Source organism: Piliocolobus tephrosceles, chromosome 14 (genome assembly GCF_002776525.5).
Source record: "Piliocolobus tephrosceles isolate RC106 chromosome 14, ASM277652v3, whole genome shotgun sequence".
In the NCBI taxonomy this organism is placed as follows: Eukaryota; Metazoa; Chordata; class Mammalia; order Primates; family Cercopithecidae; genus Piliocolobus; species Piliocolobus tephrosceles.
This window is the reverse complement of record NC_045447.1, coordinates 45,883,738-45,911,350: the sequence shown is the minus strand read 5'-3', so window position 1 is coordinate 45,911,350 and position 27,613 is coordinate 45,883,738. Positions and strand designations below refer to the sequence as shown.

The following is a 27,613-nucleotide window of genomic DNA, read 5'->3' as shown; positions in this document are numbered from 1 at the left end:
GAGTGAGTGGGTGGGTGCGTGAGTGAGTGAGTGGGTGAGTGAGTGGGTGGGTGGGTGAGTGGGTGAGTGAGTGGGTGGGTGAGTGAGTGAGTAGGTGAGTGAGTGATTGGGTGAGTGAGTGGGTGGGTGGGCGAGTGGGTGAGTAGGTGAGTGAGTGGGTGAGTGAGTGACTGGGTGAGTGAGTGGGTGAGTGGGTGAGTGATAAGCACTGATCACACTCATCTGTCCTCCAGGGACCTTGAGCAAACTGGGGCAGGGACCTCATCTTTCTTTCTCCCACTGCTTAGGTTAGTGCCTGACACACAATTAGATGCTCCACTAATGTTTATCAAATTGATTTGAGCATGTTGCTCTTTGGAACATAAAATTTAAGCATGTTAGAACAGAAGGTTATCATGTCCAATCCTATGCATTTTACTGATAAGGAAACTGAAGATTATAGAGGAAAAGCACTTTTCCCAGGGTTATGATGACTAATGGGTTTTGATGGCATTCATTTATCTATTCAGTAAATATTTCGAACACCTACTATGTTCTGAGCAATGTTCTAGATGCTGGGGCTTTGTGCAGCAATGTACAAAGCAAATAAAGTGTCTGCTCATGAAAAGCATATATTTATCCCCAAAAGTGTTTATGAATATAACCTGTTTTTGAAATACCTTTATTGCCTGGTACAGAGATAAACACTTAGAATATGCTTTAAAAATATCTGTTGAACTAGTTGCAAATAAGAAATTCCCAGTACTAAGTTACTTGGTTGTGCTCTTCACGGGTCAGTCCCACTGATACTAAAACCGGGTTGCCTCAGATATAGGACCTCTCTGGCTGGGCGAATAAGAGTATGTTGCCTCTGAGACTGTTTCTGAAACTTGGGAAGGTTCAACGTCCTTTGACTGTGGGATCTCTGGGCAGGAGCCTCCCTGAAATACTGTTTATGATATTTCTATGTCAGTTTGTTTATGACTTACCTTCTGTTTTCTGTTCTTCATTTAGAGCATCAGCATAGGCAGAGGAACCAGGAAGAGAGTAAGTGCTGAGATTATCATGGTCTTTCAGCAAGATGCTAATAGTGTTTTTTTGGTTGAAAATATTATCTATATGTTTTTAGAAAATGCAAATGAACTAAAAGAAGAATGTTAAAATCACCCTTAAACCTACCATCCTATAATAACTTTAGTTAACATGTGATGTTACATCTTCTCAGATGTTTTTATGTATATATAAAATTACATGTATTTATTTATTGATTATTTTTCTTTGGAGGAATAAGAGAGATATATTTATTTTTAAGTGGAACCAAACTGTATATGTTATTTTATAACATGTTTTTCACATAAAATATTTAGAGTGCCTTCCATTGCTAATAAATATATTTTTATAGCATCATTTGAAATTACTGCATAATATTTTACCATATGTTCCTTAAGAGTGTACCATAATTTGTTCAACCATGCCTCATTGCTGGATATTTAAATGTTTCCTTTTTTGGCTGGGCATGGTAGCTCATGCCTGTAATCCCAGCACTTTGGGAGGCCGAGGCAGGCGGATCACTTGAGGTCAGGAGTTAAAGACCAGCCTGGCCAACATGGTGAAATCCTGTCTCTACTAAAATACAAAAATTAGCTAGGCATGGTGGTGCATGCCTTTCGTCCCAGCTACTTGGGAGGCCAAGGCAAGAGAATTGCTTGAACACAGGAGGTGGAGGTTATGGTGAGCCGAGATTGTGCCACTGCACTCCAGCTTGGGTGACACAGCAAGACTCCATCTCACATAAATAAATAAATAAAAATAAAAATAAATGTTTCCTTTTTCACTGTTATTATCAATCCTCTAACAAACATCAGTGCACCTAAATCTTTGGGCATATTCCTTAATATAAATTCCTACATGTACGAATTTGGGTCAAAGAGTATAAGCAGTTATTAGGCTTTGATAAATATTTTCCAATTGATATTTAGAAAGGTTATACTAATTTGTGAGTGCTCATTTTCCCACAGCCTCATGAATGCTGGATATTACTTTTGGTTGTTTTACAGTTTGCCAGTTTTATAGTGAAAAAAATGCATGTTTTATTTTGTATAACTTTGATTGTTAGTGAGGGTGAACACTTAAAAAAATATGTCACGGTCCACTTTGGCAAGATGTTTAAGTGTCTGCCAGGGAAAGGCAAACCACACCCAGCCAAAAAAAGGAAACATTGATTTTTTTGCTCCAAGGACCTAATGGGACTGTGAGGCTTGAAGTAACTAAGTACAGAGAGTACTGAGTAAACTTAGGGTGGCAGTTGGGAACATAAAATATAAATTAGAGTTGAAGTAACAGCTTGTCATCCTTTCTTGATGTCTAAACCACTTTGCATAAAGCCCTGCCTTTGGCTGTTGGTCCTAGACATTAGCTTCTGGGCTTTACAGAAGGCAGTAGGGAGGAACCAGTTCTTCTGGTCCCACTACTGGGGCCAAAGGCCTGCCACAACATTCTGAGTTCCAGCTAAGCCTGACCCCCAGGGCAGAGGTGGCCAGGATCTTCCAGGCAATGAGAACTCTGGCCTGAGCAGTTCTTTTGGACTCTTTCATGAGTGCTATGTTGTACTTTTTGTATTCTACGTACAACGGGCATAGCTTGGCTTCTGGGAGTGTTTGTGAATGAAGGGGCTTCCTGCATGCTTGTCCAAGCAGAGCAGATACTCCCAAGCCTCATGTGAGGTTTTTTTGTCTAGGATGAAGATTCAGGGACTGAAGTGGGAGAAGGCACAGATGAATGGGCCCAATCCAAAGCCACAGTTAGACCCCCTGACCAGCTGGAGTTGACCGATGCGGTGAGTGAGTAGCCTCTTGTCCTTGCTCCTTGTACCTCTTCCAGTTTCAGAGATGTGTTCTTCCATAGTACATGATTAGGAGCTTGCCCAGAGCCTGGGTGTGAGACGTCTGCTGATACTCTGGGGGATCCTCCTAAGCCTCAGATAGGGTTGGGGGCCCTTCATGTACGACTCTCTTGGTATTTCTCTCCCTCAGGAGTTAAAGGAGGAGTTCACTCGGATTTTGACAGCCAACAACCCACACGCACCCCAGAACATTGTCAGGTACAGCTTCAAAGTAAGTCATCCCCTCCTGGGCAGGGACATCTATACCCATCTCCTGGGAGTGACAGTGACTTGCTACATTGCAAAAGCCTCTCAGTAATTCTAGAGGAGAGCACTTTTAAACTGAGGTCCTTGGCTAGAATCCTGAGATTTCACATGGAGTTTTCTAGAAGTTTTTAAAATTTCTTTATGAATCTCCCTTGCAGTCTTGCTAATTGTGGTCTTAAGTGTCCTGCAGAGTCAGTCTTTTCAAGAATCTTGAAATGAATCATTTGGTTAGAAAAATGCTTTTCTGATATATGTAACACATTTTTTACTAACAAACTATCGAGTCTTCAAAAGCTGAGTTTTCCTCTAGCCAGGCACCTGGATGGAGTACAATTTCCCTCTAGACAAAAGGAGCTGGTCTTCTCCCCTCCCCACCCCCAGACCCACTGGAGAAGCTCTAGCAGGCTCCAGTCTCAGCATTTCTTGACATCACAGCCAGACAGGCCCGTGACCTCATCAGGGCCCTCCTTTAGAACACATGGCGTGGGTGGGTAAGTTCTGACTTGGTAGACACATATTGGTATGCCTATATAGGGGACAATACTGTTTTCACTCATAGCAAGGTCAGCGCCTGTGAGCATGAACTGAAGAGAATTTCCAAGTACATTTGCGCTGCAGTGGAAGGGGTGCATGTGTTTCCTATTTCGTTATTCTGAGACCCATTTGTTGCATGCTTACTGTGTGCCAGTGTCAGGTCCTATGTTAGGTTTTTTTACATAGAATATCTCATATAATCCTCCCATTTCTTTGGTATAAGGACTATTAATATTCTAATTTTATGAAAACTTAGATTAAATTAGATAAACAAATTACAAAAGTCACATAACCAGAATTCAAAGCAAGATTTCAACTAGTTTGTCTGACTCCAAAGCAACATTACACTGCTTCTTTAAAATAATTTAAAATATATATGTATAATATTTTGAAAATATAATAGAAACCTATGGTACAAATTTCAAAAGATTCAAAAAACAATGAAAACGCAGTCAAAATGAAACTTCCCTCTCTCCCCTGTCCTCTTTCCTGCAGACAAGCATAGTTTCTTTTTTTGTTTTTTTGAAAATTTTATGGAGATTTAATTTACATGCTATATAATTCACCCACTTAAAGTGTACAATTCAGTGGCTTTGGCTTTTAGTATATTTACAGGTTGTACAATGACCACCACAATTTTAGAACATTTCCACTTCCCTCCAAAGAAACCCCAAACCACTTAGCTGTTCCCCCTCAGTCTTCCATCCCTTCCAGCCCTTGGCAACCACTAAACTATTTTCTGTTTCTGTAGATTTGCCTATTCTGGACATTTCATATAAGTGGAATTATACAGCATGTGGTCTTTTGTGACTGGCTCGTCTCATTTAGCATGATGTTTTCAATTCATGTTGTAGCATGTATCACTACTTCATTTCTTTTTATTGCCAAATAATATTCACTTGTATGAATATACTACATTCTATTTATCCATTCATCAGTTGATATTCATTTGAATTGTTTCTGTTTTTTGACTATTATGACTAATGCTGCTATGAACATTTGTGTGTGAGTGTTTGTGAAAGATTTCTTGAACATACTGCTTCTTATTTAAGATTGTGTAGTCAACCCCTACACAAGTCCAGAAACGTTTCTTTTTTCTCTTTTTGTTTTTTGAGACGGAGTCTCGCTCTGTCGCCCAGGCTGGAGTGCAGTGGCAGGATCTCGGCTCACTGCAAGCTCCGCCTCCGGGGTTCACACCATTCTGCTGCCTCAGCCCCACGAGTAGCTGGGACTACAAGCGCCCGCCACCACGCCTGGCTAATTTTTTGTATTTTTAGTGGAGGTGGGATTTCACCGTGTTAGCCAGGATGGTCTCGATCTCCTAACCTCGTGATCCGCCCACCTTAGCCTCCCAAAGTGCTGGGATTACAGGCATGAGCCACCGCGCCCGGCCCCAGAAACGTTTCTTGAAAGGTGCTACTTGTGAGTTTTGCGAATGGCTTCCCTTGGGCAGCCCGAAAAGGTCAGAGGGAAGCTGCCTTATCCTCCCTGATGTTATGCTGGAGCACAGTGCACTCTATGGGCTCCTGTCCTTCTGACATCTGAAAGAGGACCTCTGTAGGATTCAGCGTGCTGGCCATGAGAAGCACACTACAGGCAAAGGATTGGCATTGCCTTGTCAATTTCAACATACTCCTCTTGCTCCTCATTTGGGAGCCCAAGTCTCCTGGGAAAGCTCACCGTACCCAACCTTCCAACAGCCTCCCATGACTGGTGGCATCTTTCCACAGAGCTGGTTTCCATCTCATTAGTCCTGAAAGAGCTTTAGGTCCCCAAAGCTGCTACTTTCCTTTGATGTGGTGGAGTAGGGAGGCAGATGGTTCTGATCTAGGCATGCCTTCCCTCCTCTCACAGAAGCAATAGAATCTGGATTTCATTCCTAAACTGAAGAGGAAGATCCCAGTCAACTACTGGGTACAGGATGAAGGTGAAATCTCAAATAAAACTGTAACGGTACTTTATTCCCTTGGGAATCTTCATCATGAAAATAGTTACTATTTTATTGAACATTAATATTGAGCATTTATTATGTGTCAGACACTAATAGGTTGTTTTAATTATTTTTAATACTTACAATTATCATGCAAATTAGATAGTATTAGCCTTCTCTTATAGATGAAGAACTTAGGGCTTAGAGTGGTTAAGCCCAAAGTCATGAAGATAATAAGAAGCAGGATAAAGATTCAAACCCAATTCTGCCTGCCTCCGGAGACCATGCTCTTAACCACTGCACTGTCTCTTTTTCCCATACATCTGAGTTACTGAAAGAGGAAGGGCTCTGTGGTGACTTTTAAATACAGAGCTTCCCAACTTGGGTGATGGCTATCCTTCCAGTCCTCCAGGGGCAGGGAGATCTGTGCAGCTGGACCCCATGAACTGGTTTCCTCTACTGTAAGTTTACCATAGTGTGCCATACAAACATAGTTTCTATATGGCTTGAAAAGGGTTTGCAGATCTGTTTTAAAAGAAGGAAGAGATCTCCAGTCTCCAAGTCAATTTTAGTGGTTGCAAGGGTGCTGATCAATGAGGAGGCTATCTGAAGGAACCAGACTATAAGCTCTGTGAAATAAGGGATTGTGTCTACTTTTTCTCAGCTTTATATCCCAGGCACCTGGAAAATACTTGGCACATTTAAGCTGTTCAAAAATTATTTCAAGAATGGATGAACAAAATGACCTGGGCTGTAAGCCTAATCCTGCTTCTCATTTGCTGTGTGACCTGGACAAATGCCAACCCATATCTTTTCTGGAATTCCATGGTCCTCTTGGATGGAACGAGGGTATTGGGGTTGTCTCTGAGGATCTATCCAGGCTTAGAATCCACTAAGTACAGTAAGAGAGGGCTATGCCAGGTGTGTTTGATGACTATATCTGCCCAGGGTATGTGGTATGGCAAGTGAACTAGAAACCCTTGGCACAGAAGTAGGAGACAAGGCATATAAGCCGATGATGCGCAAATCTGGAGCCACTTGAGGTTGGAAAGGCAAGGTATTTTAAAATAAATCCTTGATGATAACTTTAAAAAAGATTATATTTCATTTGCCTTCTCTTCCTTTTCTTCTTTAAACTGAAATGCAGTGAAAACTTCAGATTAACCGAGGATTTGGTGAGTTACATGTCCCTTTAACAAAGATGGACTGTCTTTGATCTTAGAGAATGAAAGCAGACTATATTTTGACTCCAGCTCTTTTAAGGACCCCCAGTCTGACTCAGCCCCTCTCTTCTTAGGAAGGCACATATAAGCCTATTGGCTTTGTGAACCAACTGGCAGTTCACTACACCCAGGTTGGGAACCTGATCCCCAAAGACTCAGATGAAGGACGGCGGCAGCATTATCGTGATGAGTTGGTGGCAGGTAGGACTCTGGGCCATCCTGAAGCTACAGCCCTGAGCCTATTCCCCTTATTTTGGTCACTCTAGGGAGTATACCTCTAAGCCAGTACTTTACAGAGCCTCTATTAACATAAAGTCCAGGCTGGGCACGGTAGTTCTTGCCTGTAATCTCAGCACTTTGGGAGGCGGGCGGATCATGAGGTTAGGAGATCGAGACCATCCTGGCTAACACAGTGAAACCCCGTTTCTACTAAAAATACAAAAAATTAGCCAGGCATGGTGGCACGTGCCTGTAGTCCCAGCTACTTGGGAGGCTGAAGCAGGGGAATTACTTGAACCTGGGAGGCAGAGGTTGCAGTGAGCCAAGATTGTGCCACCACTGCACTCCAGCCTGGGTGACACAGCAAGACTCCGTCTCAAAAAAAAAAAAAAAAAAAAAAGCCCAATAGCCGGCTGTCCTGAATAGGTCAGGGAGCTAACCCATGACACTCAGGCCAAGAACAACCCCAGGGACAGGTAGTGTCTGAAAAGCAGAAACCAAGAAGGCCCTCCCTGCCACGGATTGGGAGAGCAGGCTTAGACTTTGAACTCATTGGCAGTATCCTACCAAGGTTCTCAGGAGTCTGCCAAGGTGATTTCAGAAACAGAAAACCTCGAAGAAGATGAAGAGCCCAAGGAGTTAGAAACTGAGTCTGGCAGTCAAACAGATGTGCCTACAGCTGGGGTACAGTATAATATCGCTCTGTGTCCCTCTTCTTCCAGCTCAAGTTGTGGATGGAGGCTTCATGGGTAACTTGGGAAAGGAGGAGGGAGACCAAAGGTGAGAAAAGAGGCTGCAGGTGCCAATGTGTCTGGCAGCATCACACTCTCCTACCTCTTTCCTATCGCAGAACAGGACTCGCCCCATCTCCCAGTTTTCTACCACCTCCTTCTCACAGCTGAGTCCTGATCCACTGGATCTTTATTTTCAGGCAGCTGAAAAAGTGACTGAAGAAGAATTGATGACTCCTAAGCAGCCCAAGGAGCGAAAGCTCACTAACCAGTTCAACTTCAGTGAGAGGGCCTCACAGACCTTCAACAACCCTCTCCGGGTAGAACAATCCCCACCCTAGCCCCTTTGCAGCTCTTCACTGTGCCTGGCAAGGAAGAAGCAGGCCTGACCCTGGCCCTAGCAGACCTCAGCCTGGCAGGGGTGACCGGACAACAGATGCTACAGTTTATCTCCCCAGGGAGAGCTGAGAGCATGCGTTCAGTTTCTGTAAGCTATCCAGGCAGGAGTTTAGAGGGAGTAACATGGAGGCTAGAGCTCCCAAAACTCCACTGAGAGACTTCAACTGGATCTGGGCTTTGTAGAGGGGTAGAAATTAGGACTTGGGAGGGGAGGCCATAGTATGTTCAGGGAACAGGAGGCCTAGGAGCCAGTTCAACTAAAGTTGATGATCTCTATGATAGACCAGCTGGCAAAGGCCAGAAAGTTCCCTGACTCGTAAGAGAGGCTCCTGAGAACCAGGCTGAGGGAGCCTCTCAGGGTTTCAGGTGAGAGACTCACACGTAAGGGCAGGTTCTACAGAAATGAATCTACAAATGGAGGGCGAGGTCTACAGGGTGAGTTTTTTGACAGTGCCTCGTCACCCTGTGTGGTCTCTATGCTCACATTTGGTAATCTGGGTGATACACAATGGGAAGGGGGCACATTCCCCTGATGGAGCCAGAGACCCTCGTATTAGAGAGGCCTTCTCAGGGCAAGGGGTGTTAGTCTGATGGCCTGCCAGGGGCTGACCTCTATGCCCTGGCCTGGCATCCTGCAGATCTGTTCATCCCCCACTTGGACTGTGCCTTGGTTAAAATGCGCACATTCAGGCTTCTCTGCCCCTGCTTTCTGGCTTATACTTCTTCTGAAGGAGGCCATAATGGACACAATATGGGCTTTGAATGCATCATTCAGTTCTTCACCCAACCCCCTCTTTACTTGCCCAGCTCTGTGTCCCACACCTCCATCAGCCCCAACCAAAATGCTTCTCTCAAAGATATACTGTTAGAATAAGTGAGAAGGAGTTGAGGGCTTTCTGTGGGTCTCCTGTTGTCTTGTTCTTTAGGATCGAGAATGCCAGATGGAACCTCCTCCCAGGACAAACTTTTCAGCCACAGCCAATCAGGTAAGACCCTGGGCCAGCCTGAAACTCGTTACCACCCACCTCTATGTATCCTTTCCTCATTTAGCAGCAAAGGCAACACTGGATCAAGGGCTCCTCTGGCAGTCTGCCCTCCTCATCTACCTGCCTCTCTGCTCACTGTCCTGAGCATCCAGGCTCTGAACACCAGGCACATGAGACAGTAGGTCCCTATCCAGTGAGCTGTGGGCCAGCCACATGACTCAAGGGCAAGGTTGTCCAAGCTGGAAATAAGCATGGCTTCTGAATGGAGCTTCTTCCATGGCCAGGGGAGAACATTTGTTTCCATGGACTCTCTAGAACCTGTGGCACCCTGTGACTCTGTGACTGACTCCAAAGTGTTAGCACTCTGACCCTGCCTTCCCAGCAGCCTGCAGTGTTCCTGTAGCCCCCCTCCTCCCCCTTCAAGTCCTCCTGGATGGCCACACTTATTTGAACAGGATATGGTGCCAGGAGACCTGATCTCAGACCTCACATTTTCTGTTCATACTTTAAGATCCTGAGCAAACCCTGTCACTTTTAATGCCTCAGTGTCTTTCTCTGTAAAGAGAGGATGACAAGCTGTCTCACAGAGTTGTTGGAGGGTCTGAATGAGATAACAAAGATTGGAGTACTTTGCAATGTGGAATAGGAGACTGGGGGGGAATTATTAAATATAAGGTTTGCTTATCTGACCTCCAGGTGGCAGTGACTGCCCAGCTCTAGGGAGCACACGGTGTGATCAGGGGCATTTGCCCAGCCCTAGATCCTTGCTGCTTCCTCTGCTACTATCCTTGGGCTTCTCTTCCTGTCAGATCCATTTAGCAAATGTTCCTTTACCTTTTGCTTACCTCCTTTTAATGCTGAGGTGTGGTCAGTGCCATAGACAGCCAGTCTGAGCCAGTATGTTTATGCCACGTCCAGGGGTAGGGGCGGGGAGATGAAGATATATACATAAAATATATATTTGAGACAAGGCCTTGCTCTGTCACCCAGGCTGGAGTGCAGTGGCATGGTCTTGGCTCACTGCAATTTCTGCCTCCTGGGCTCAAGCGATCCTCCCATCTCAGCCTCCTGAGTAGCTGGGACCACAGGCGCGTGCCACCACACCTGGTGTATTTTTGTATTTTTTGTAGAGATGGAGTTTCGCCATGTTTCCCAGGCTGGTCTTGAACTTCTGGGCTCAAGCAATCCACCTGCCTCAGCCTCCTAAAGTGCTGGCATTACAGGTGTAAGCCACTGTGCCTGGCCTATTTTTTTTTTAATGTTCTAGTTCAGAGTCTTTTAAATCACCAACAAAAATGGGAACTAGCGTGATGTTTGCCCATTTGTTCTGCCTGCTGGGGGCTGCGTGCTAGAACAATGTTGATATGTAGCTGAAGACCCAGCCTCTGGGTTTCAGGGTATTTAAGCTCAGCCCGGAGATGTCCTTAGAACTCTTTCATTCTTGTTCCAGAGCTAATTGTTAGTAGGGAAGACAGGTATTGAATACATAATTCCAATGGGCCAAGTAGAAGATGCTTGTGACCAGGGTTAACATGACCAACTCCTTAAGTCTTGAAGGCTGAAAAGAGCTGTCTGGGTAAAGATTTCACCTTATAATGATCCTTCTCATCTCACCCTTGCCTAGTGGGAGATCTATGATGCCTACGTAGAGGAACTTGAGAAGCAGGAAAAGACCAAAGAGAAAGAGAAGGCAAAGACTCCGGTGGCTAAAAAGTCAGGGAAGATGGCCATGAGGAAGTTGACATCTATGGAGTCTCAGGTTTGGTGTTAGTTCCTACAGCTTTGCCACAGAATTTCTGAATGAGGCCTTGGCCTCTGGGTAGACAGAAGCCTGGTTGTCTGGGAGGGGTTCACAGATACTTAAATCAGGGGCTAATGTTGAGGTATAAACAGTTCTTTCCTTAGGGGAAGATGTGAGGAGAGCTACAACTGCCTCTAGCGTTCCATGCCTCCCCAGAGTAAGATAGATCTGGAGGCTAGCAGTATTTCAGAATTATTGAGCTAGAGGGTAAGAGAAGACATGATCCTTATTGAAAGCACTATATGCCTTCTGGAAGGGCTGGAGAGTCTGCTCAGAGTAGGGGTGGGATGTGAGGATAAAGCACCACTTCCCTGGGCAAGGGCTTATAGGATTTGGGAAAGTGAGATGTTTTTTCACTTTCAGTACTTGGGTTTACTTGTGCCCTATACTGTAGGTGAATCTTCAGGGCCAGGAGCCAGATCAGAGATGATCATAGGTACCACCAATGCTAGGCCAATGGATTTGGCCACCCTGGGCTAGATTTTCCATGAAGAGCCATGTAGAAGTCATTATAAAGGTCACGGTTTGGGGGCTCACTATGGGTCTAGCCAGCATAGGTTTGGGGATCATCATGGGAGTCACAGTGATGAAACTATAGGGAGTCACTGAAGGGAGGGTCGCCACAGGGAGACGCTGAAGGGCCACATTTGTCCATTTAACAGAGAGAAATCTGGATCAGGAACCAGAGTCCCATTGTGGATCAGGATGGGTTTGACTTGCAGTGGCATGGGAGGGACAATGTCCACAGGAATCTGGGGACTGGTTTCAGCACCTCGGAGAGTGCTCATGGCTGCTCTCGGGGAAGTGGTTCTGCTCCACTCCAGAATTGAAGCTGGACCAGTTAAAGGAAGTGCTGCTTCCTATGCCTGAGGTGTGTCCACTCTTGCTTAATTCCGTTTCATTATCCTGATCATGTCACATTTTAGGGGAAGTTTGAGGGTCCCCTGCCTTGGCTTTATAGGAACTGTCCCAATGCTGTTTTATTCAATCACTGACCACTGACCAAGTACCTAGTGATCACGGCCGTGCTGGGTACTGGAATTCTGAGGTGAAAGATGGAGCCCCTGCCCTGCTACTCTGTGCAGACCCTTGGCTTCCCCTGATCCATTCTCTAGAGGTTAGAGGCCTTCACAGGGGCCACGGGCCTAGGTCAGGGTTCACATGAAGATCCATCGGGGTTATGAGGTCTGTGCTGGGACCCATGGTTGCAGAAACCTCAACTATAATCACCAGGACCTAGAAACCAGAAGAAAAGTCCCTGTGGCTGAGACTAGAATCTGACCTGTGTTCTAAGCCTTGCCAGAGTTGGTATCTAACATCCTCAGGGATGAGGGACCATCCCTCTCCATCACACTGGACTCTTCCAGCTTAGCTGACTTGGAAGACTATGGTACAAGCAGATTCCAGCCCTCTGGACCAAGTCCACATGGGAGGCAGGACACCCTCCCCAGCCCCACCCAGTGAATGCCTTGGTGTGCATCCTCTCCCCAAGGCAATAATTAGAAATCCCAAGTACTGGGCCAGGCTGTCTGTGCAACACAGTGGGAGAGGCAGTCACCTTCCCCATTGCCCAGGCCCAGTGCTTGAGAAGAATGACACTGCTTCCTCAAAGAACGGGGTCTGATTATGTGGGTAGAAAACTCAAATGTGCTGGAGGGGAGAAAAGATAAAAACTTCATGATATCCTATAGGAAGGGCCTCCTTGGTGGACCTCAGCTCTCTGTCTTATTAATGATTTGGGTGAATTCACAGAAATCAATGTACATTTGTCTGATCTGAATGATTAGGTAGGAAAGGAGGAAAGAGCTCACAGGCTGCAAGTTCAGTCAGAACCAATAAAGATATGTGACTGCTCCAGTAGTATAGTATCTGAGACAAAGGAGGTGACAGCCCACAACACTCTCCTCAGAACACAACTGGAAACCTGCATCTCCCAGGGCCAGGAGAGGAGTGGTCAGGCTGGGGAGGCACTGGCTGGCTGTGTGGGTCTGAGAGCATGGACCCTGGAGCCTACAGACCTGATTTATATCCTGGCTTTACCATTTTTTTTAGCTCAGTTTTTCTGAAACCTCAGTTTCTTCATCTGTAAAGATGCCCTAATGATACTTACTTTGCAAGATTTTCATGAGAACCCAAGATAATACAAGGGCAGCCCCTAACATAACACTTTTGTGCTACTGATCAATAAATGGCAGTTATTGTTATTGATATGCCATGTCATAACTGATGGAGCTGGGAGGAGTCACCTGAGGAAGTGCTGCCTTGAGGGCATGTGGCTATGTCCTCCTACCTCAAAGGAGCTATCACCAAGCATCCAATTCCTTGTGGCCAGAGGACAGAGTTGGGTCCCATAGGTAGAAGATGCAGGGGGGTAGTATCAGCTAACTGGCTATCTGGCCACAGAAAACACTGCCTGACCTGGGGAGAGTCACACTTGCCAGGAAGCTGCTAAGGGGAGAGGATTCCTGCTCTGGGTCAGCGAATAGAGAGCATAGCTGGAACCAGGTGAACTCTGAGGTCCGTGACTGCAAGACTCCAATTAATGTCCTCCTTGGTCAGTTTTCTAAGATAAACTTGGAGTCTCTTTCAGGCGTGGCAAAAGGTCCTCAAAGGTCAGTTCCCCAGAATTGACCTCATAACCCTCCGCTGCACTACTCTGCATGTTTCCTCTGACACCATCACCACTGGCAGCTGGGTTAAACACTAACATGTATTATCACATTTCACCATCACAATGACCTGATGAGGCAGATGCCACCATCTGCCCCCACTTACCATGAGGACTCTAAGATTCAGAAAAGCTAAGTAACTTGCCAGAGGTTGCCACCGAGTTCTTATTTTGGTGGGATGGGATAGGAGTGCAGGTCTGTGTGGCTCTAGAACCCATCCTTTTAACCGCTACCTGACACTGCTGTTTCTGAGACATCGAATCCTTGGGAGCCATGGGCCTGGCCCCCTGGCTCCACCTGGGAGGGCTGCCCATTCAGCTGGCTCACTCCTGCCACCTGCCCTAAACTCTGCGCCTTTCCTGTCAGTCCCAAACTCTTTGCTCTTCTGTCAGCCTGCCAAGCACCTCTTCTTGGGGATTTAAGGAATTTCATACAATGGCAAGCTTCCTTTTGGTTCAAGATGAGTCCCGTTTTCCTGAAGTTAAGCTTCCTGCTTTCTCATTGGTCTGGGTTATGGGGAGGGTCTGGAATTAGGAGTCTCAGTTCTGCCTTGTACTCCATGTATATAAGCATGTCTCTCCCCTCTTTGGGCCTTGGTGCCTTCCTCAGCCTTTGAGTAAGAGCTAAAACCAGATGATCTCTGAGGCCTTTAATGGGAGTCTGTCACTCTCTGAGCTGGTAAAACTTTTCTGTCTCCACCAAAGAAGGCTCCAACCTGCCTTTGTCTGCTTTCCGCTGCAGACCCTTCCTGGGCTCTCTTCAATGCCCTGTCTTGTGCTCAGAGATAGGCCTTCTCGAAAACAAGTCCAGAATGAAAGCATGAAGCAGGTTCTACCCAGGGGCCAAGTATATCAGCTCAGACCCTTTGTGCCACTTGTGAGGTAGGAGTTCCTAGAAGAGGGTAGTGGCATGAGCTGAGTCTTGAGATATGCAGAGAAACCTTTACAGAGCTATCTGGGGTGAGTAGTGTCAGAGAGGCACTGCTGAATCAATTACAAGTGTGACATGGCTCAGGACATATGACCTTGCCAAGTGCTGGTTTATGAGGACCTGAAGTTTCTGTATCCCCACAGACTGATGATATCATCAAAGTGTCCCAAGCTGCTAAGATCGTGGAGCGGATGGTCAACCAGAATACATACGATGACGTTGCTCAAGGTAAGAGGTTGAAGTTCTGGCGACCACTATTATTGTCTGTATTAAAAAATTATCGTAAAAGCTTGGGTTATTTGGGTGTCTCGTGCTAGGTCCTATAGGTGCAAGCAGAGAAAAAATAATCCCTCTGTCCTCTGGATGTCACTGGGAAGACAAGATTTATGTGGATTAACCATGACTGATGGCATTAGAAACAATGTGTATACTGATGAGATCTGGAAATGGTGCAGCAAAGAATACCTGCACATTGATCCAATCTCATCTTCCTGATAACCCTGGGAGGCAGGCAGAGCAGAGACTTGAGGAAGCTACACATGAGGAAGCTAAGGCTAAGGTCACCTGACTAGTGAGCGGCAGAGAGGGCCCAAATAGGGGTCTCGAGCTTCCTCATTCTATGCTCTGTCCTCTACTCAGTGCACCTTGGGAATGCTATCAATGCCAGAATGTATGGGGTAGACAGAAACCACTCTGGGGATCCTCACGTAGGGGAGAAGGAAAATGAGGGATGAGTGTGAGTAGTTATGGAAGGCTTGAGAGAGGGCTTAGCTAGATGCCAAGGGAGAAGCAGGGTGTGAGAGAGAAGATAGCTACAGGGAGGGTGTTCTGGACAGGGATGGCATAAGCAGTGTCCTGGCAGTGAAACAGAATAGGAATGCACTCTGGGGACAAGGGGCAGCAGGCTCCCTGACCCAAACAGGGGCTTCATTGAAAAGAGGTGAGAGTTCAGGCAGAAGAGGTTGTTAGAGCCCATTTATGAAGGGCCTTGAATATCATGCAAGGAATATGACCTATCTCTGCAGACAGTTCAGAGAACTGAAACTTTCTAGGCAGGAACATAGCCCGATGAGAGCAAGGCTGGAAGAGGATGTGATTGGGTAGAATATAGGGCAGAGGTGAAGGTGAGGCTCAAGTGTGGGGTGGAATGGGCCTTACCATACCTGACCTAACCTGTGTCTTAAGGGATGGAGAAAAGGGAACAGTTATAATTGTGAGAAACAAGCTCCAGCATTCACTGGGAGTAGCCTGTGTGTCAGGCATTGTGCTATGCAATTTACATGTTATTATTTTGTTTGTTCCTGACAGCCACACTGTGAGGTGAATACCATCATTATCTCCATTTTATAGATGAGAAACTCAGGCTGGGATGTTGCCACTTTTTCAAAGTCACAGCTAGTGTGAGGTGTGAGTGGCAGCATCAGAACTCGAACACAGGCCCCTTGGATCCACCGCCTAAGCGCTTTGCCGCTAGGCTGCAAAGCCACTGAGCTGGAAGAGGCATTTTAAGTAAACACCCTCAATAGATCTATCCTGGTGATTAATTAGTGATGAGGTGAAGAAAGAGACTGATTCAGAAATGCTCAAATCCTGGGGGCCTGGGAAATTCTGGTGTCTTTGACAGTGTCAGGGAAATGGAATCCTTCCCATGGCATGAACAGCACATTCCCAAGTGGCTTGTATTTCCCTAAGAGGTTGTGCATTTATTTGGAGCAGCTGCCTTCCCAGAGTTGGCAGCTCCTCGATGCTGGCTGGTCTCCTTTGCTGACAGCCTAGGGCTCTTCTTGGTGACTTGATGCTCATTGCTCACCCATGGGACGCAGAAACCAGGGCTGCCAAAACCAGCAGCCTAAACAAGCCCCCTCGTTATCATTCAGGCTGGAAAACGACCTTGAGTGCTTTTCAAAGCTGTCAAAGAACACAGCAGCTGTGAATGAGTTTGTCACTCACACAGCGTGGCTTCCTGAAACCCAGCCTCTGCAAGTGGCCCACCAAAGGGCTGCAAACCTGATTAATATCCATGGAGAAATTGGCCTTGGTGAACCACTTTCATTTATAAGAACACAGTCACATAAAAATGCATTGAACTTTGATTTTTTTAATTGCATACTCTTTTCCCTTTGGAAAAGTGTAATCATGAAGGAGACATGAAAATAGAGAAGTGTTACCAATTAATCTCTGCTCTGAATTCAAGTATTTTCAAAGATAACCCAAGCTGGGGAATCTCTGATGTAATCAAAGCTCACACCTCTCTGACCATTTGAATCTTTTTTGTTCTGAGACATTTTTGAGGTTTGAGTGAAGTCCCACAACCTCAAGGTATGGGTACTATAGGAGATGTCAGGGTAATGCCTGGGCATGTTCTTGGCTTCACTGAATGACAGGTTTCGTTTTCTAATTGGTCACCCTTTGTCAAAAGAAGATCAAGAACTACTTCACTTCTGTTAATGGATTTCACTGCATTCTTTAAACAGTTGTTGGTTGTCTGTTTTGTGGCTGGCCCGGTGCTAGGCACTGGAAACCCAGAGAATATATATGTATCCTGCTCTTCAGGATCTGTCTGGTGGGGGAGAACAGGGAAAAAGGATAAACAGAGGCAATTTAGTGTGACAGATGTTTCAGTAGAGGAGAGGCAGGGCTGGAATAGAGGAAGAAATTAACTCTGCTCAAAAGAAAATGAAGGCCTCACAGATGAGGAGGAGTTTGATCTGGATCTGGAGTGAGTAGGAGTTTGCCAGGAAGAACAGGACATCTTAGACATGGAAAACTATGTAGAAAAACACAAAACAGGAGACAACTGGACGCATTGGCATGATTTGATATGGAAGGGACATAGACAGCTGACTAGAAATAACGTGGAAGTAGGCCGGGCGCGGTGGCTCAAGCCTGTAATCCCAGCACTTTGGGAGGCTAAGACGGGCAGATCACGAGGTCAGGAGATCGAGACCATCCTGGCTAACACGGTGAAACCCCGTCTCTACTAAAAACTACAAAAAACTAGCTGGGCGAGGTGGCGGGCGCCTGTAGTCCCAGCTACTCGGGAGGCTGAGGCAGGAGAATGGCGTGAACCCAGGAGGCGGAGCTTGCAGTGAGCTGAGATCTGGCCACAGCACTCCAGCCTGGGTGACAGAGTGAGACTCCGTCTCAAAAAAAAAAAAAAAAAAAAAAAGAAAGAAAGAAATAACGTGGAAGTGCCAGCCAGGAGCCTTGGTTTGATCTCTGCAAGGGGAACCATTGAGGGGGTTTCAGTGGAGTGAGGAAAGGGGTGTGGTGAGGTGCCTTGTTTGTACTCACACTGATTGTTCTGTGAAACAAGGGTTGGAGGAGGAGTTACTGGAGGTAGGAGACCAGTTAGAGGGATGTTGTCATAATACACGGGATGGATGTTGGGGCCTGAACCTGTGTAGGGACTATGGGTTTGGAGAGAAGCGAACGAATTAAAAAGATAGAAGAAAAATATGAGAAATTATGGAAACAGATCAGTCAAGGATTACTCATTTCTTGTTTAGACAAGTGGGAGGATGGGGCATCTAACTTAAAGAAAGTGGGAGGCCAAGACAATTTTGTGGGCAGGAGATGAAGTTGAGTTCAGAGAACCCATGGGGGATCTAGGCAGCTTCATTATAGGGAGGCTTGGCTGTGGATATGAAAATGGGCTGCACTTTAGAGATTTAGGAGGCAGAATTAATAGAACTATTAATCAGCCCCTGGCAGCTGAACCCTTGAAATTTGGCTGCTTCAAACGGAGCCTCCTGAAGTGCTAGGGAAACACATGGGAACAAGGGCTGTGAACCCAGGATTTTATCCATGTAGACATGGCCGGTGTAATGTACCTCCAACAACGACAGTAACAATAGCTAACACAAAGAGCTTACTATGTGCCAGGCATTTTTCTAAGTTCTTTGCATATATTAACTCAATTAATGTATCCTCACAACAACTCTGAGATAGGTAGTATTATTATTCCCACTCTAAAACAGAGGCTCATTGTTTTGCCCAAGGAGGTACAGACAGTAAGTGGTGGACCTGGGTTTGCCATAAAGCGGCAGTCCCAGGGCCGACTCTGCCTGTGTGTGTTTAAGATTTTAAGTACTATGAGGATGCGGCTGATGAATACCGGGACCAGGTGGGTACCCTGCTGCCGCTCTGGAAGTTCCAAAATGACAAAGCCAAGCGCCTGTCCGTCACCGCCCTCTGCTGGTAAGTGTAGGCATTGCAGCAAACCCAGAGCCCCTGAGTGCCCTCTACATCCCAAACCCCCAGTACCCCCTTCTGCACTTAACCACCTTGAGTATGACATGTGACAGTATGGAAAAATATGGAACTTGGATTCTTATGGGATCACAGGACCACCCGCAGGACTCGCAGGTGGTGAGGTCCTAAGCTGGAGAATAGATGTCTGTAGTATAGTTAGGTACCAGTGCCCACAGGAAGGCCCTTGTCCACAGGAGGGTCATGTTCATTTCCTATGCCAGTGGATTCATTTTTTTTTTTTTTTTTTTTTTTTTTTTTTTCCAAAGTACAGGGATCTGTTTGCAGTGGGACATGGCTCTTGTAAGTGATCCGGCTATTCATTTATTTGCTCATGTAAACAGCAAACACTAAGTACCTACTCTGTACAGAGCTCTTTGCCAGTTGTAAGAAATACAAAGACAACTGCCCGCAGGGGGCTCACAGTCTAATGGGGAAGACCCACAATCCTACTGGCAATTAGTGCTGGATGAAGGAATATTCTAAGCTGAATGTGCCAATGGAGCCTTGAAGGAGTTATGCTGGTGAAGAAAGAGGGGAGAACACTTCTGGCAGAGGGACCTGCATATGCAAAGGCTTGGAGGCATGACAAATATGGCAGAATATGAAGCTGCTGGGGCGGGGGGGGGCAGGGTCAGCCCTCAAAGGGCCCGGTAAGCCATTCCAAAAAGCTTGGACCTTCTCCTGAGGGGAAACCACTGAAGGAATTCAAGGACAGGGACATGACCAGTGCAGGGAGGAATTGCAGGCATTGCAGGCCTGAGACTGGAGGCAGGAAAGCAGTTAGGAGACTGATACAGGTACCCAAAGGAGAGATGGCAGGACTTTAACTACACAGTAGAGTGGGGATGGAGGCCCCCCTTCCTGCCTTCTCAGGCCTTCCTGATTGGGTGGGTGGGGGCGTGGGGGATGGGATCCCCTGAATCTTGGGAGCCCACTGCTGTCCAGAGTGTGCCCACCCCTGCCAGTTACCCACCTGAGGCAGGAAGGCAGCACAGTGGAAACTGTGTCCAGGTGATTTACTTTCCCTTCATGTTACTTGGTCCCAGAAGAAGCCCCTAGTGCTGTGCTGGCCTGGACATTCCCCCTTCCCAACGGGAGAGGGCCCTACACTTCGCAGTAGTCTCGGCTCCCCAGTGCTAACAGCTTGTTCTCTGGCTGGGAGGATCAGCTTCTGCAAACACAAAAACCTTTCCATTCTCCAAGCTGCTGCTAGCTGGCAGGCATACAAGCTCCCAGTCACTGCCCCTCAGACTGCCTGTCCGCCCATTCTTTGACCAGGGTGGGGAGGGGGAGGGGGTGTTTGTCATTCCTCTCAGGGAGGAGACCTTGGAGCTGCTCCCAGTCTTGTGGTCTGGGCCGCCTTTGAGGATGCCCTAAATGCCTGCTTTGTGTCCCCACTCCTGAGGGTGGGCTGCTGCCAAGTGGGAAGTGCCCTCCCCCTCTGGCAGGGAACTAGCACATTCCTCCCCCTCTGCTGCAGCTACTGGGCCTGGAACAGGGCCTGGGGGTTGGGTTGGGCAGGCCCTCCCAGGAGTGGGTGTGGACCCCCTGTGAGGCTACTCTCAGCCCAGGCTCTCTGCTCAGGACTGAGGCAGGGGTGTCGGGGTTGCTCCCCAGAAGGTAGGAGGAGAAACTCCTTCAGTTTTCACCCCATTCTTCCCCGACCCAGGTTCAGAAGCAGACTCAGCTGGTTGGGGTCATGTGGAGGCTGTCGTGGGTGCTGGGGTCTGGGCAGCCTTGGGCAGGAACAGTAGAGTAGGTCACCTCCCACCAGCAGATGACCTCGAGCCTGACAAGCCCAGCAATGTCCTTTGGGCAGGTACTTACCTGAGAACGGTCTCTTTGTCTTTCCTTGATCCTGTTAGCTACATCCACGTGCCTGAGTGGTACCCATCATCAGCTACAGTCCTGGGGGTGGGGGTGTCACTTTCCAGTGACACCTGGGGCCAGAAGCCTCTCTGAGCCTTGGTTTCTTCATTGGTGACACGGAAAGGCTGACAACCTGCCAGGCCTCCATTCCAGGGCTATTGTGAGGTACGCTTGAGAGAGAAGAAGTAAACATGCTGCAAGCGGAGGAACTGCCTACACATAAAGGACAATCATTGCTGATTTGTCTGTCATTCTTTCCCCTAGCTTTCCTGCAGTACCCTCAGGGGGCCTGAGCAGAGAAGAGGGGTGCGGAGACAGAAGGGAGTCTCCTAGGGAGCAGGGCCTAGTGGCAGTGGCAGTGGTATTTGCTTTTGCTGTCATTGGCTCGGGGGTTGTTGGCCAGCTTTCAGATGAGCATCTATTCTCCAGAGCCTTGCATATCTCAGAACCACCTGCAGAGGCCTGAATAGAGCCAGGCTGGGCTGAGACTCAGGAAGGCCCCTGCATCCATCCTGAGCTTACTTCTCGGAGTCCCATGCTCTTGAGTGCCTCCATGGGAGAAAGAGGGCAAAGATAGGGCAGACCGAAGGCACCCTAGCTGCTGAATGAGGTCACTATGAGGAGCAGCTGGTCTCCCCAGCATCCATCACACTGTCTTTGGAAGCTCCCAGATACCACCCTCCCATAATCAGATTTTGCCTCATGAGGACAAACACTGGAGGGAGAATTTGGGTTTGATGTTGGATTTGACTCTGGTGAGCTGAGTCTAGACCTCATAAACCTCCTTTTTATGGTATTCCCAGATATTTATTCTGTGACTCAGCCAAATAAAATTTTGGCAGGGGTAGGTATATACCCTAGGAAGGACCGGGGCCAGTCCCTCATTTCTGGCTGGGACAAGCCAGGTTGGTTGGAGCCAGCCAGGAACAAGCAGGTAGAGAAAAGGGAATCTGGGCGATTTCCTGCAACAGCACAGAAACATCCCCACGTGCTTCCCCACTATAGCTGCTGGGTAGCAGATAGTGAGCACAATAGGCTGCTTAAAGGGCAAAGATTGGGATCCCCCCTAGGGCCAGGCTCCATGTTCCCAGCAGAGTGGAGAAAGAGGCTGTCAGTTGGCATAAAGCAGGTGGAGGAAGGTTAGAAGGTAAAGGAACAAGCCCAGGAAGAGATGGCCTTGGGACTGCTGGGATGCAATGATGTCAGCCGGCTGTACTGAAGCAGTCCTTTCCAGCCCATTAGCCAATTCATAGCAGGGAAACAGGGACTTCTCATGGTCTGCCAGGCATGGATGGTGGAACAGATCAGGATGCTCTGTGTGGTCCTGAGGCTTTCACACAGGAGATGGGGCAAGAAGCTTCCCAGAGAGCCACGCATTGGAAGAGCGGGGGAGCCAGCTGTCCCCCAGCCCAGCCTCTCTCTGGGGACAGCACCCTCAAAAGGGACCAATGTCAGGCTCTGAGTCCCAGCTCTAAATCCCTTCCCACTCTGTCCCACCACATCCTGGCCTGTCCCTGGGCCTGCCCAGGCCAGAGATACACTTTTAGGGATTTAAATCTTTCCTGATCATTTATTTGTCAGCTTCACTAATTAAGCAGTGTTAATTTCATTTACCGAAAATGGAAATTCATCCAGCTCATTTCTCCTCATTCATCCTCCACACACAAAATCCATCACTCCTCGGCTGCAGGCTGCGTAAAATTTACAGGACTAATTATGTTGTCAGGTCTCTTTGTAAATACAGTCCGTAAAGGCCACTGTGCTTGCTGGGTTGTAATGCAAGGGCATTCCTGTTGTTAGTTTAATTACTGGTTAGTTATTTAGGTTCTCAAATGTTTGCCTCATTTTCCCTAAATCAAATTAAATGTCCCGCTTGATGTATTCTGTCTTAAGGTCTTGCTCTTATTTCCACACTGTTTAAATATTACTTCTAATCGAAAGAGAGTGCCTGGAAAAGCCCAGCTGCTCGAGAGGCTGAGCCCAGCTTGGCACCATGGCCTCTGGGCCATGCTTGAGGTTTTGAATCCTCTAGCAACTGATACCCTTCTTTAGAGCAGCGTTGGGCTGGTCCCCTGCCTTTGGAAACTGTGAAAGTCCTAACACAAGGGGCATTTTTGTTCCTGGAGTCGACGGTGGCAAGGCTGAGGTATGGGAAATGGAGAGAGGGTTTCATTATTGTCATCAGAAGGGCGGAGGAGCATTGCATCCATCCAGCTGACTTCTAGAGGGACGGCTTCCAAACCATCCCAGAAAAAAAAGTACCATCTATGGGAAGGATAGAATCATCTCTCTGATTCCTAAAAGTAGGTTTGGGTCAATTTTCCCTAAATGTCTACTATATAAGTTTCCTGTTGCTGCTGGAATAAACTACCACAAATTTAATGGCTTAAAATAACACAAAATTATCATATAGTTCTGGAGATCAGAAGTCCAAAATAGGTTTCACAGAACCAAAACCAGGTGGTTACAGGGCTGCATTCCCTCTTGAGGCTCCAGGGGAGCAGCCCTCTCCCTGCCCTTTCCAATTTCTACAGGCTGCCCACATTCCATGGCTTGTGGCCCCCTTCCAGCAAGCAATCGAATCATTCTGACATCTGCTTCTATGGTTATATCTCCTTCCCTGACTCTCCTGCCTCCCTCTTTCCCTTATAAGAACCCTTGTGATTACACTGAGTCTACCCAGATAATCTAGGATAATCTCCTCCATCTCAAGGTCTTTCACCTAATCAAATCTGCAGAATCCCTTTTGCCATGAAAAGTGACATATTTACAGGCCCAGGGGATTAGGATATGGACGTCTTTGCAGGGGGGCCTTATTCTGCCTACCACACGCCCCCTCCAAGTGCCTCTTGCATGACTTAATAAGGGAGTCATTAAATAGCTGCTGTCTTGGGGCCAGTCCTGGGCTAGACTCATTTAGGACAGCACAGTAAGAGAGGAAGCCTGCTGTCAGTGGCTGGCCTGGTATCTTTGTCTCTGTAGCTTGGCATCTACTTCCTCCTGTCCACTGACCTGGCCTGATGCCCCTACATGCCCTCTGCCTTAGCAGAGTGCCCCCAGGTAGGGGGCTGCACTGGCCTTCCACCTCTCCAGCTCCGGCTCCCCTGAGCTTGGTGAGGAGGCTGGGAGGACCGAGCTGGTGGCAGGAGGGTCGGGACTATATTCATGACTACATATCAGGATGAGCGCCAAGTACACAGAAAATGAAAGAAAGAGTAGGAGGCACTCCCTTGACATGGGGCTGGTGGGGAGAAGGGCCTCTGCTGAGTGGTCCGTTGTTGATCGCCAAAAGTTGTGCCCAGGCCAAGTGGGCCTGTGGAAGCCTGACTGGCTGGCCTGGGACTTCTGGATTTGGGGACCATGCCTACATTTAGGGCTCAGGCTGAACCTGGGACTGTGGGGATATGCTCATAGGTGGCTAGTTTGGGACTCACTGTAGACAATTCCATGTTAGTTCAAGTTAGCCTGTACTTGACTGGGGGGAGGGGTACATGGGCATTATCAAGGCATCTTTGGAAAGCTGCCTGCCCTGGGCTGGGCATCCAAACCTCCTCTGAGGGTGTTGCTCCTTCCCAAAGTCACACACCTTCTTCACTTAGCAGCTCTTTGAGCCAGCGTCTCCCTTTACTGCACCTCGGGGAGAATTAGGAGAATAAACCTGGTCTCCTTGATTGGTTGTTGGATCCTTCCATGATCTCTGAGAAGGGAAAGGTCACATCTCATAATTCCACTTCACAGATGGAAAAGATGAAGCCCAGAGAGGAATCCCACACTCTGACAGATGCAGAGCAGAGCAGGGCTTGCCCACCTAGTGGGGTAGGGGTGAGGAGGCTTCCCCAGGCAGGGCAGTTGGATCTTCCAACCTCAGCCGCCCATCTTCTCTGGGTAGATGACTTCATGAAGCAGAGCCGGGGCATGCTGCTGCTCTACAGCATGAAGAACCCCAGCTTCCCTGAGTACATGTTCAGCAGCGACAGCGGCATCATGTGTCTTGACATCCACGTGGACCACCCCTACCTGGTGGCAGTGGGCCACTATGACGGCAACGTGGCCATTTACAACCTCAAGAAGCCCCACTCCCAGCCCTCCTTCCGCAGCTCAGCCAAGTCTGGCAAGCACTCGGACCCTGTGTGGCAGGTCAGCCTGGAACCAGGATGGGAGGGGTGGGGATGGGAGCAGCATGTGGGCCTGAGGCCACTGGAGGAGGGAGGGAGCTTGGGGAGGAGAGGACCGCAGGCAAGAGATGAGGATGGTAGGTACCGTACCATCAGGCCAGGATCTGGGTGTCAGAAAAGGCAGAAAAGGGCAGAAGGTGAAAATCAGGCGGCAAGAGGGTCTCCAGTGAGAGCTGGGGTCTGCTGCCCCAGAGCTCCCCTCAGGAGGGCACCATCTGTTTGCCGAGGATCTCTTGGATGTGGCGATCAGTAACTCAGAAGACATAGCTGGAAGCCTCCAGGGCCTGGCAGGCTCCAGCTGAGTACAGTGGGCCCTTGGACAATGTGGGAATGAGGGATACTGACACCCACACAGTCAAAAATCTGTGTATAACTTTGGAGTCTTCAAAAACGTAACTACTAATAGCTTACTTTTGACCAGAAGCCTTACTGACAACAGTCAAATGACACATATGTTGTGTGTTATGTATATTTCATATACTGTATCCTTACAATTGGGCAAGTAGAGAATAGCAAATATGTTATTAGGAAAATCATAAGGAAGAAAAAAATATTTATTGTTCATTAAATGTAAGTGGATCATCACAAAGGTCTTCTTCCTCATCATCTTCACATTGAGGAGGCTGAAGAGGAGAAGGAAGAGGAGGGGTTGGTCTTGCTGTCTCAGGGATGGCAGGGGCAGAAGAAAACCTGTGTATAGTTGAACCCATGTAGTTCAAAGTCACGTTGGTCAAGGGTCAATGTATGTTAAAGACCAGGTCCTTGTCTACAAGCTTCCTCAACTCCCCACAGGGCCTTTCCTCTGCCATCTGGGCTAGATTTGGGGAAACTCCCAGGCAGGGGTGGCTGCTGCTGGTTGCCTGCCCTTGGGTGGGACTGTAAGGCCTGGTAGGCAGGTCTGCCCCGAGCCTCTCTGTAGCACCCCCTCTTCTCCAGACACGCCTAGAATGGTAGGTGGGGCCTCTGCAGAGTCTGACACCGGCCTGGAACCATTACCTGGACACTGGGGCTGGATTTCACCCTGACTGTGCTTCCCATCATATTCCACGGGGAGTGGATTTCAGTCTCACTCTCAGAGGGTCTCTTAGCTGCGGCGTTGCAGGCCCTTCTGTATTGTGTCCCAAAGGTCCCCTTCCTTCAAAGGCTGTGTACTCTTTTTCCATGGGCAGGTCTGGGAGGACCTAAGGATGAATTTCTGCCTCAAGTTGCTCAAGGTCTCTGGGCTCATCAGGCGGCACTGGGACTCTGTCTTTTCTTTCGATTCCCTCCTGCCCTGAGAGTCTGCACGCAAGCTCTGCACTCCTGCCTCTTATGGCCCTGAGCTCCCTGAGACATGTGGACACCTTCCCCAGCACTGACAGGCCTGAGCAGAGGGGGGACTGCCCAGGCACAGGGGCAATGGTGCCCTCTCAGCTTTATCCTTTATCCAGAGCCTGGGGCAGAGGGTGGGAGGGAGGCATCTCCTCCTGCCATACACCCTCCCCAGCTACTGTCCAACAAAGCAGAGACCAGAGGTTACAGCCTCAGGAGTTTTCTCCACCAAAAAGTCCACCTCCCAATTCATCACCAGGCCTTCCAGACACATGTAGGTCTCTAGACTGGGGGAGGATCTCTGTAGAAACTTTAAAACTCATGGAGAGGGGAAAAGGCCTGTCTTGACCATACCCGGCCCAGCCCTGCCCCTGCTTTCCTAGCTCAGCCCAGGGCCAAGTGCAGAGCATCTCTGGTTGGCCTGACCTCAAGCCAAGCAGAAGGGCAGAGGCCCAAGCCAACCACCTCACTCCTACTCTGCTATGTCCTGGAAATCAAATAGCAGATTGCAGGGAAAATGGGGCATTGTAAAGAAACATTATTGCTTTCACTGAGCAGGTCCCAGGAAGACAGGAACTCAGGGGACAGGGAGGCCTCCCGCTCTGCTATCCTGCCAGGAAAACAGGGCTGCTGACTTTGCAAAATGGAAGACTCAGGTTCTTGTATAGAATCATGGCATGTGACATGGGCAGGACCCGCCTGTCTCTCACCTGTTTACTCACATCCTGTTCTCTTTTCTTCTCATTCCTTCCTCCCTCATTCATTCACTTACTCATTCATACATTCAGTAACTCCTCCCTGTGTGCTCCTCTGGCTGATCTCTGGAGTTCCTACGGGGGAGATAACCACAGCCACAGGCTGACCAGGGCAGGGCAGTATGCTAAGTGCTAAAGTAGAAGTGTGCAAGGAGGAGCACCCACATTGTCCTGGGCAGGGACCGGGGGTGGAGGGCTGGGCAGGTCTTTCTAGAGGAAGCAACACCTGAGCTGGATTGTGAGGGAGGAGAGTTAGTGAGATGAAGAAGGGTACAAAGGGATCACATGTGCAATGGCATGGGGCATCAAGCAGAGTAGCCTGTTGGGAAGTGACACATCATTTGAAGCACCCTGCGCTTACCTATTAAATTAAGATGCTTGGACAGTGTACGTCTGTGGTTTCAAGCAAAGAGTTCATGCAGAAGCCCCATATATTAAAAAGATGAGAGTGGTGCTTGAGTAGGACCCGGGCCCTGCTTGCTTAAGGGTCCCCTATTTTCACTCCCTCTACCCCCTGAGCAGAGTTTCAAAATTGCTGCCCAACCATCAGAGAGTTTGGGGCAGAGGAGTAACACAGTCATGTTTGTCTCTTGGAAAGATCCTCTGGCTGCAGCATGAGTGATTTTGAAGCCTGAGCTAGGGCAGGGGCAGTGGAGACGGAAATGAGAAGACAGGGTTAAGAGCTGGTGGGGTAGTAAAA

The 27,613-nt window shown here is 48.0% G+C and overlaps 1 protein-coding gene across 1 annotated transcript in view; it reads left to right on the top strand.

Moving 5' to 3' along the window:
* DNAI1 (dynein axonemal intermediate chain 1) overlaps positions 1 to 27,613 on the top strand; it is a 64,919-nt gene that overhangs the window by 25,755 nt on the left and 11,551 nt on the right. The window contains exons 3-14 of the mRNA XM_023203362.1: positions 994 to 1,026; positions 2,717 to 2,815; positions 3,012 to 3,092; positions 6,889 to 7,015; positions 7,593 to 7,717; positions 7,965 to 8,084; positions 9,090 to 9,149; positions 10,774 to 10,908; positions 14,693 to 14,777; positions 18,632 to 18,752; positions 19,063 to 19,103; positions 24,562 to 24,809. Coding sequence (XP_023059130.1) covers positions 994 to 1,026; positions 2,717 to 2,815; positions 3,012 to 3,092; positions 6,889 to 7,015; positions 7,593 to 7,717; positions 7,965 to 8,084; positions 9,090 to 9,149; positions 10,774 to 10,908; positions 14,693 to 14,777; positions 18,632 to 18,752; positions 19,063 to 19,103; positions 24,562 to 24,809 — 1,275 coding nt within the window. The remainder of the gene's footprint in view (positions 1 to 993; positions 1,027 to 2,716; positions 2,816 to 3,011; positions 3,093 to 6,888; positions 7,016 to 7,592; positions 7,718 to 7,964; positions 8,085 to 9,089; positions 9,150 to 10,773; positions 10,909 to 14,692; positions 14,778 to 18,631; positions 18,753 to 19,062; positions 19,104 to 24,561; positions 24,810 to 27,613) is intronic.